Raw genomic sequence first — 10,420 nt, forward strand, 5'->3', positions numbered from 1 at the left:
TCCAGACCAGCAGAGTCCGTGCCCATTAGCTCCTGCCCCCACTCCAGCATTGCTCTCACCTCTGTGCTTATCTGATTTCATTAAAACTATAGATCCTTCTCTAAGAATAATTAAAAAGTCTTCACATAAGGACAAGATGCTTATTTTATCCTACCTCAAAACTCATCTCATTACATGGGAGTATCAAAGATGATGGAAACAAGAGCACTGTCTCTAATAAAATGCAGAGTGGCCAGAAAGTGTCATTTTTAGGATCCACACAGTGGAAAGTCTCTCACAAAACATGTCATCCAGATTTTGATAGATATCCCAGTTTCTACTTATTTTGCTTTGAAAGAAACAAATCTCTCCTAGTCTATGAAAATTTAAATAAACTTGGTTTTGATCTTCCTTTGAGATTTTTTTCTCTGTATAGTCATGGTTCTTGTTATGGAAAGACTAAGTAGTTCTTATTGTAGACTTTGGTAATAAACACTTAATTCTGGGATAAAAACTGATAATGATTTCCTTATAGAACCAGTTTTAATTAAAGATCATGACTATTGTTGTCAGAACAATTTAATTGGTGTGTGTCATAATATGGCATGTATAACCATTTTACATGATTTTTTCTTGTTTCTCTGAGGCTAATTTTAAGTTGCTTTGTATCGCCGAAAGCATGCAAATTAATTCCTTGATTATCACAGTTAATCAATGTTCTTTCATTGGCTCTGGTTTATAGATGTATTTGTTAATGACATATTTCGTTCCTGAACACTTACTGAACATCCATATGTGAAAGCATCATGCGAGTGCTTAAGATTTACAATTGTAACAAGGAACTTTTACAACTTAGGTGGGAAGGAGAAGAAAGGGGAAAAAATGTTGTGGAGAAAGGGGAACCCTCTTACACTGTTGGTGGGAATGCAAGTTGGTACAGCCACTTTGGAAAACAGTGTGGAGGTTCCTCGAAAAAATAATTTAAAAAATTAATGTGCTACTTCTGTGAGCCAGGATCATGATAGGCGCTTAGAATATTATTTAATCCTGCCAATGTCCACATGAGGGAGGTGTTATTATTCAGAACTGAAGGGGAAGAAACTAAGGCCTGGGAAGTTTAATAAGCCCAATGTCACACAGCAAGTGTGAGAATTCAACCCAAGTCTGTATTTCTCACTTTCGCTAAAGCACGATGCTGAAGGAAGCCCACCAGTAAAAGTGCATGTGTGCTAGACAAACAGAGAAATCAGCTTCTCCAGGTTGGCATCATGGAAGAGATAGGATTTGAGAGAAGTCTAGATTGAAGAGGTTAGTAGTGGTTCATCAAACATTCTTGGGCCTACAGCATGTGTTCGAGAAAACACAACTCAGTTTCATACATGGTCATGTGAATAGAAAGTTCTGTGGGAGTCAGGCTGTGAAGGGTTTTATATAATGTGCTAGAAGGTCTGTACTTCCTACTGTAGACTATAGAGCGCTGTTAGTGAGCGATGGGATCTGACGGAGTTCTAAAAGGGGAATTGGAATCAGCATGGACAGGAGGCTGGATTCAGGTTAGGGCAGTGGTCAGGATTCCATTTGGGAGGCCATCTGCATGTGATGGGGGTGTGAAAAGAGGTGGTGGCAATTAGGAAGGACAGTGGGTGATAATTAGGGGGAAATAGTTAAGAGATTGAGTAGTGGAACTTCATGGGTGATTGGGAGTGAGAGTGTGAGAAGGTAAAGTGTGCTCTCTGTAACTTGAGGATTTGGCCATATTGTAATGTTACCACTCAAAAGATTGGAAGGGAAGTGGGGAGGTGCTAATTTCTCTTGTGTACTATTTTAATCACTTAAAAAGGTGCTGATGATTGATAAAGAATTACTTTCTTTGTCTTGTGCTCAGTATAAAGCTTACTTGGCATCCACTTGGAAAGCATTTGTGATGATTCTTTATACATATTAGGCTGAGGTCAGAATTTTAAATATTGAACCACATTGCACAAATTCATGAATTCATCTATAAGCAAGTTGGGCTGTGTGAAGTATCACAACAACCCGAGGATAGAATAAATGCAATCATGTACATTGAGGGAGTCTATCAATCATGTTTCTGCCCACTTTCTCATGTCTGCCCATTAGCTAATAAATCTAAGGATCAATTTGACAGTCAAAATAAAATGTTGATTTTTATTACTAATAAAGTTGGGTTGATCATGCAGGAGAATAGTCTATCTCCCTCTAAAACCTTGGGACCAGTGGCATCTTGATTCGCCCTCCCCCTTCTGCTGGGGGCAAGCTGCACACCTACTTCAGCCCACTGGTTGCCTGGCAACCTAGAAAGATCTGCCTGGATCATCCAGCAGACCATCCTGCTGGTCTCTTCACAACAGAACATAAATTGATTTAATATCAAGGACACACTGCACCCTCAGCCAAAAATGCATTCTATAATCTATTTCTCTTCACAAATTATGTCTAGCCACGTTTTTCAATATAGCCCAACAGAAGATGCTGTAAAATGAGCACTCATCAGTATGAAAATATGCCAAATAATATAATGCCAACATAATTAAACTACATAAGGGTATCAGTTCTGAATATGAATCTTCTTATTAAAATTTCAGAAAGAAATTAAAATATAAATACAAAATACCTTTTGGTTGTATATTAAAGTGCAAAGAATTAAGGGTACAAAATTCTCCCCTCCATAATTTCGTATTCATCTTATTCTAAGATTGAGAGGCCTCATTTAGGGTCATGGTTCCTTCTTCTGTGGCTCATTTCTGGGCTCTTTCCTGATGGAATGGGGTGAGCCTCCTTTCGTACTTCCCAATTTGAATTGCCCAACCATGGAGGCTCTCAATTAATTTCTATTTTCCCATGTGGAAATTTATCATTTTCACAAAAGCAGGCCAGTACCTAAAATATTAAAAACAAAAGCAAATTCCTAGGCATATAGTAATATGCCAAGCAAAATAATATTCACTGGACCCAGTACATGATATAACTTCAACCCAACTACTATTCTAAATGAAAACTACATAAGAGACCTAGTGGTTCTAGGGGGTAGGAGTGTAGGCAAAGAAGTGTGGAGAGAAGAGAATAAATCTTCATGTTAGCTGTCAGAATGCCTGTCAGCCTGTGTAGGTTGCCTGGAGCCCATGAACCCTGGATTTTGACTTAATATCCAATTGTGAGAAATATCTTACCGGCAGGTTTATTACTGTATTAGGCTGCCTTATGCTGGGGAAGGATTCACCTAGCGATACTTCTTCTTTAATAGAGGATTTTCAGATATTCCTGTTTCTTGCAATATTAAAAAATGTATAGTGGTGATCTCCTAGTTTCCAGGCTTTACTTAAGGCTCCCTTCCTTTGATGCAAGTTTTCCAAAGATCGGGCCCATGTTCATTTTATTCACTTCCTAACGATTGTACAGATCCTAACTAGCGTACATAGTAAGTAATCAATAAATATGTGTTGACTAATAACACATCCTCCAGTACATGCTTAACCTACTAATTTCCATTTCTTTTGAGGCCTGTGATTTTGTCATGAATGAATCAAGTACAGTCATTCTAACTCACCTTATAACCAGGGTAACCCACATGTGTAACTCTGGAAGCAAAAATGGCCTTGTATTCTCCCCAGCCCAAATCTCCTTCCCTCTATAGAGGTGATTTGCTCTAAGTTTGACTGCACAACACTGTATCTCATGCTGTTCAGTGCCCATTCCCTACAATTGCTTCAAAATGTTAGGGATTTGCTATTTCATTGTTTCCTGCCCCATGTAAGTGAGTTTTAGAGGAGTTCTTTCATATCATTGCTCAAAGATCACCATTTAAAGCAAACCATGAAGATTTAATATTAATATGGTAATGGGCCAAACCACTATGTTTTAGAAATCTTCTGGCCCCAGGCCATTTAACATCAGTGCTTCATTCCTATATTATCATAAATCCCTGTGTTTAGTGGTGACATTGAGGTCCAAGAACCTTGCATTTTCTGTCTTGAAAAATGTTGTCATTGTCTCTGGAATGTATCCTGATTATGCCACTTGTCTTCTATATCCTCAAAGTAACTAAATCTGGTTATCCTTGACTTGTGTTTCGCATCTAATATTTCAACTAGCTGGCACCAAGCAAATGAAGGAGGAATTGTTTTTTTGTTTGTTGGATAAATCAGCAAGGATTTCATACCAAGAAAGAAATATTTCTTTCTGTCCCATTTTCATCTCCCATTTGCATTCCTTTATCCATCCTCCCATTTCCCCAACCAGAGAAGTTGGTCTGCAGTTCCAAGATAGCTATGTGAAATCACAGAATCAGTATTTCAGATTTGAAAGGGAACTTGGAAGTTATTTAGTCAAGTGGGAGAATCTTATTTTGATATCTTTTATATCTCCTCTCTTAAAAAGGGATGCTCCTCCTCAATAAGATATGGTCCTAGTATGATCATCTTATCCTATGATTCTAGCTGATAGCCTTTGTCATATTCTCAACAAGGTAGGTATCATATGCTTTATTCAGTTTGTTAGAGTGTCATTTTTACATAAATAAATAAATAAAGGAGATGAGAAAGTTCTCCCTTACAGTAGAAAGCCAAATAGTAAGTATAGTAGGAATGATTAAATTGGAAAATAATTATTTGGCAACCATCATAATAATTGATTCAAGCAAGAACCATACATGGATGCTAAAACTAGCAGGTAAAAATTCAAGGAGTAACAGAATCTTTACATAATGTCAAAGTACCCCTCCTCCCCATAAAAGATCACTATTAATTAGGAAAGTAAAATAATAACTTTGTACTTGAGTAATTTGGCAGATACCACCTTAACCAAATGTTCAAAATTAACCTCACTAGTAATAGGACAAAGAGCCTAAGCCACATACCAGAACCTCCTGGTATGTTATATTGGGAAGAATAAAACATTATTTCTGAGTTAGTCCTTCCCAAAATGCATAACCTGAACCTAATGAGGAGGGAACATCAGACAAATTCAAACTGATGGATGTCTTACAAAATACCAGGCCTAAAATCTTCAAAAACATTAATATCTTGGAATACAAAGCATGACTTAGGAACTATCCTTGATGAAAGGAAACCAGAGATAAGTACTTTATGCAGTGCATAATTCTTGGATTTTTTTTTTTTTTACTATAAAGGCAATTATTGGATAATTAGTAAAATCTAAAGAATGTCTGTAGATTAGATAACAGTACTATACTAATGTTAATTTCCTAGTTTTGATAACTATTATAGTTATGTAAGGGGGTGTCCTTAGTTTTAGAAAACACACTCTAAATGGGGGTGTGTAGGGAAAGAAGGCATTATGTCTGCAACTCATCATATCTACAACTAACTGGCTCAGAAAAAAAATGAGTACACACATGTGTGAGTATATGTATACATATGTGTATATATGTATTTATATATAAAAAGAGAATAAAACAACATAATGAAAACAGTTTTGGGAATCTGAGTGAGAGGTATACATGGATTCTTTGTACTAGTTCAGCTTTTTGGTAAGTTTCAATTATGTCTAAATTTAAAAAGTCAATTTAATGGAGTTTCCTATGGGTGCTTCATCATAACAGAAAAGCTAGGCAGCTTTGGTATTAGAATTCTTTATGTTTAAAAGTTTTATGTTTTATGTTAGGAGAAATAAAATTTCAGATTCAATTAGATATGCCCTCTTAAAACAAAATGATGAATTATTTTGTATCTTAGTATTTTTTTTTTTTAAAGATTTTATTTTTTATTTATTTGACACAGAGAGAGAGAGACAGCTAGAGAGGGAACACAAGCAGGGGGAGTGGGAGAGGGAGAAGCAGGCTCCTGGCCGAGCAGGGAGCCCGATGCGGGGCTCGATCCCAGGACCCTGGGATCATGACCTGAGCCGAAGGCAGACACTTAATGACTGAGCCACCCAGGCGCCCCTGTATCTTAGTATTTTTATCATCATGATGACTTGCCTAGAAATTAACCAAAGTTCTGTAGCATCAAGACCATCCATAGATTTCTCCGTCAGCATTTATAAGTTTGTGAGACAGAAAAAGAACTGACCTGCAAACCAGAAGACCTGGATGCTACTTTTGGTTCTGCCAAAGAAACGTCTCAGTTCAGGTTCTTAGTTGATAAACCTGGCCCTTCAACAGAAGGTGAAGAAATAAGAAGAGAGAAGAGATGCAGCACTGGCTGGCATTACATTTTGATACATTGTAGGCAAACTGTTAGGGTAAAATTCAACCATTGTAACTTTACAACTGTTTATTATCTTTTAGTATTGTCATGCGTTTCTTTGCAGTGACAAGTGGTAAAATGATTGAAACAATGTGTGTGTGTTTAAAGAACCTAAGAGTGGAGGTTTTAAAACATATGCCTATTTCAGCACTTGCCTGCCAAAGGGGGAGTTCAGGGAAGAAAATGAGGGTGTTTCCATTTAAGAAGCTTCCTTCCTTCCCTCCCTCCCTCCCTCCTTCCTTCTTTCCCTCCTCCCCTCCCCTTCCCTCCTTTCTTTCTTTCTTTCTTTCTTTCTTTCTTTCTTTCTTTCTTTCTTTCTTTCTTTCTTTCTTTCTTTCTTTCTTTCTTTCTTTCTTTCTTCTTGCTTTCTTGCTTTCTTGCTTTCTTTCCTTCCTTTTGTTTTAGTACATTATTTATTCTCTGCTTCCTTCCAAAAAGGATTTAAAGTGCCTTGCAAGAAAAGCGACAAACAACTGGTAGGTGAAATATACAAAGAAAAAAAAATCAAGAAAAGAAGATTTTTAATTTAAAATTTAAATACAAAAATTTAACAGTGTTTCTATAAATAAAATTTATTTTTTTCCTTAGCATTATGGAACATAGAAATTAAAAGAGTCAAAATAAATTACGTTGATCTTATTATGAGAAAAGAAGAAATATGTTCTTTTCAATGGAGAGGGAAATTTATTTAAATATTTATTTAAATATATATATATATTTTTAAAGATTTTATTTATTTATTTGAGACAGAGAGAATGAGAGACAGAGAGCATGAGAGGGAGGAGGGTCAGAGGGAGAAGCAGACTCCCTGCCGAGCAGGGAGCCCGATGCGGGACTCGATCCCGGGACTCCAGGATCATGACCTGAGCCGAAGGCAGTCACTTAACCAACTGAGCCACCCAGGCGCTCTATTTAAATATTTTTTATCTATTTATTTGAGAGAGAGAGAGAGAGAGCATGAGCAGGTGGAGGGACAAAGGGAGAAGGAAAGAGAACCTTAAGTAGGCTCCCTGCCCAGCACAGAGCCCAACACTGGTCCATCCCAGGACCCTGAGATCATGACGTGAGTGGGAATCAAGAGCCTGTGGCTTAACCAACTAAGTCACCTAGGTGCCCTGGAGAGGGAAATTTATTACTGCTACTTGAATTTGAGTGAAAATTATAACACAGGCTTTCTATAACAAAGATAAATCAGTGTTCCTTGTTTTGGAAAAACATGTAGTAACATATTTAAACTTGATTGGGTTGTTTGTTTTTTACTATCTTTTACAAAACTAAAGCTGATTCTTTTAGGAGCTAATAAAAAAATGATTCAAGTTCATAGCCTTCCAGGCAGCTAATAATGCAAGAAGAATATTTAGATTGTGGAGGAATGTGCACACTAGAAAAGTCTTTAAACCACAGTTGACCATGCACGAGAAAGATCTTACTTTAAATGTTACTTAATTTAGTTTGAGTTTTGGTGTTGATTGGCAGAAAATTGGAGATTATACTCTACAAAAAGGAAGGATATTGAGTTCTGGTATTCTATATTAATCTGGGCTTTTTTGAAATTTTTTCCATCCTCCTTTCTCTCTAGATTTTTGTGAATGTGCTTTTAACTGAGATTATGAGAAAGAAAATATGTTTTCCTAACTTTCAGAGATTTAAACAACTAAGAAACGTTTCAGGGAGGATGGTGGTTCTGGAAGAGAATTCCATGCAGTGTAAGAATCAGTTCACAGTCTGCTAAGTGAGTCTGTTAATTATCTTTCATTATAAAACAGAGGGAAACAGGAAAACAGACATATATTTTTAAACTTAGCGAGGTTAAGTGGTAGATCGATACAGCATACATTTCATTTCAATATCTTGGAAGCTGCAAACGAGGATTTGTCCTAAGAAATGGAGACTCAAACTTTGCCTAGCAAAGCTTTAGGTTTTCTCACTTATTCTCCACAGCAAAGCCTCTCTTATGAAATGCACTTCGCAGGGCTGATTTTACATCCTTATTCCTCAGGCTGTAGATTAGTGGGTTCAGCATGGGGGTGACAAGATTATTCAATATCTGAATTATCGCACTGAGCAAGGCACTGGGGTTGGGTTGGAGATAGATGATGATTACCGGCCCAAAAGCACAAAGAATTGCAGTGATATGGGCATTGCAGGTGGAGAAGGCTCGCTGCCTGCCCTCTGCTGAGTGAATTTTTGATATGGAGATCCCAATGAGAGTGTAGGAAACAAGGATGAGAGAAAAGCAAATGAGAGACAAAAGATCAACATTTGTAAAACCTACCGTCTGGGCTAGAGATGTGTCACCACAGGCTAGAGATAAGATAGCAGGTATGTCACAGAAGTAGTAGTCCACCTCATTAGAGGCACAGTAGGACAACTGGAAGGTGAGGGAGGTTAGAATAATGGCGTGAACACAGCCACCCATCCAGGTCCCTGTGGCTAAGATGGCACAGACCCTGTGGTTCATGATGACCATGTATCTCGAAGGATAACATGGCATAGGATAACCAACAAAGCGGTCATAGGCCATCGCTGTGTACAGGAAGCACTCAGTGCAGCCCAGGAAATGGTAGAAGAAGAGCTGGGATATGCAGCCCTGAAAAGAGATACCTTGACTCTGCCCTGAAAGGTGTAACAGGATCTTGGGAACAGTTGTTGAAGAGAAACCCAGGTCAAACATGGAGAGGTTTCCCAAGAAAAAATACATAGGCGTGTGCAGCCGAGAGGAGGAGAGGATAGCTGGAAGGATGAGCACATTTCCCAAAAGGGTATGTAAATAGAATGAGGAGAACAGGAAGAAGAGGACAGTCTCTAGGCCCTCTGTCTCAGGGATTCGCAGCAGGATGAATTCAGTCACCATTGTGTGATTTCTCATTTTTATGGAAGAATCAACTCTTGGGTGTCTGTGGAAAGAAATCTGTGGTTAAATTTAATATGTATGTAAATTAACTGTGTTTAAGCCAATGTAATGGAAAAGGAGCCAGATGATCTCGATGTTTACAGAGTAGTGCTTCCTGATAGAATTGTCTTCATCTGCTTGCTTCTCTCCATACTGGATATCACTCTGCAGGTGAGTTTCTCTTTACAGATGCCCCTTATTACCATCTCACCAAGAAGCCCTACCTGACCAGTCTCCTATCTTGCATTCTTCATGTACACTACCAAATTGCATTGATTCCTTAGTGCTGCTTTGTGATTCTAAAAGGATAAATATGAAGACTCAATGTCTTTGTTACAAACAAGGTCCCATCTAAGTTTCTTATATTCATCTAAGACAATTTAGTCACATTAACTCTCCAAAAACCATTATGATCCTTTAAGCCATACGTACAGAAGATACAGAATCTTTCCCACATTGTCTCCCTAGGGATGAGGTCAACAGTGGGAAACGATCCAAAAGAAGGGTCTCAGATAGCTCTTCATGAACACAAGATTACATTAACAGGGTCCATATGCTCCAGATTTTGGCGCATGTGAGTAACCAGTAGCTTCCATTTTCCTAAATTTGGCACAATGAGTAACTGGTAGTCTCCATTTCAGTCTCCAGAGTCTATAATTGTCTAACCAGACCCAAGCTAAGTACTAGCCTAATCTTATGGCAGCAGAAGGCACAGGGGTAGTAGAGGCTCCTGTCCAATTTCCATATTTTAAAAAATTCTGTTATCTTTTTCAGCTTGTTTTAACTTTTAAAATACAGTGAGATCCTTAAATTATAGATCAACTCCTGAATGCTATTGCCTAAGCCCTTTATCTACCCATCTATCAATCTATCTATCTACTTTTTAATTTTTTTGGTGATTATGAGGGAAGTGAGAGCCAAAATAAGAGAAGCGAAGGGCAAACTTTGGACACTTACATGGCAAACGGGATGTAACTGGTAACTGTAGCTGCTGGGGCTATTCAATGCTGCTTTCCTTTCCTTCTCCAGTGAAGGAAGAAGCCCTCCTCTGCTAAATCCCCATTGGCTTATAGTCTGCAGGGGCATATCCTGAATTCTTCTCTTTTCAGTCACTTTCAAATAGAATGTCACAAATCTAAATGCTCTTTAACTCCCTCACAGACTCCTCTCTGATTCCAGGAACCACAATCATTCCCAAATGCAGAAGATTTTAAATAACTTTCTCTTCCTTTGGGTATTAATCCCCCAGGTCAGGGACCCTATTGAGCAAGAAAGCAATTAGCGACTTAGACTAACTGGACCTTAGAAATGAGGCCCCGGG

The 10,420-nt window shown here is 38.1% G+C and overlaps 1 protein-coding gene across 1 annotated transcript; it reads right to left on the reverse strand.

The window, feature by feature from the left end:
• Positions 1-8,130: 8,130 nt before the first annotated feature.
• Positions 8,131-9,078, reverse strand: LOC118013342 (putative olfactory receptor 10D4). Its single transcript, XM_035009186.1, has one exon. It carries the CDS (start codon positions 9,073-9,075, stop codon positions 8,131-8,133), a length of 945 nt encoding a protein of 314 aa, XP_034865077.1. The 5' UTR covers positions 9,076-9,078.
• Positions 9,079-10,420: the final 1,342 nt, after the last annotated feature.

The sequence above is a fragment of the Mirounga leonina genome, unplaced genomic scaffold (assembly GCF_011800145.1).
Source record: "Mirounga leonina isolate KUSES-001 unplaced genomic scaffold, KU_Mleo_1.0 Mir_153, whole genome shotgun sequence".
In the NCBI taxonomy this organism is placed as follows: domain Eukaryota; kingdom Metazoa; phylum Chordata; class Mammalia; order Carnivora; family Phocidae; genus Mirounga; species Mirounga leonina.

Bases quoted from the DNA above. Each gene is read 5' to 3' on its own strand.
- LOC118013342 (XM_035009186.1), bottom strand. From the start codon at position 9,075: ATGAGAAATCACACAATGGTGACTGAATTCATCCTGCTGCGAATCCCT.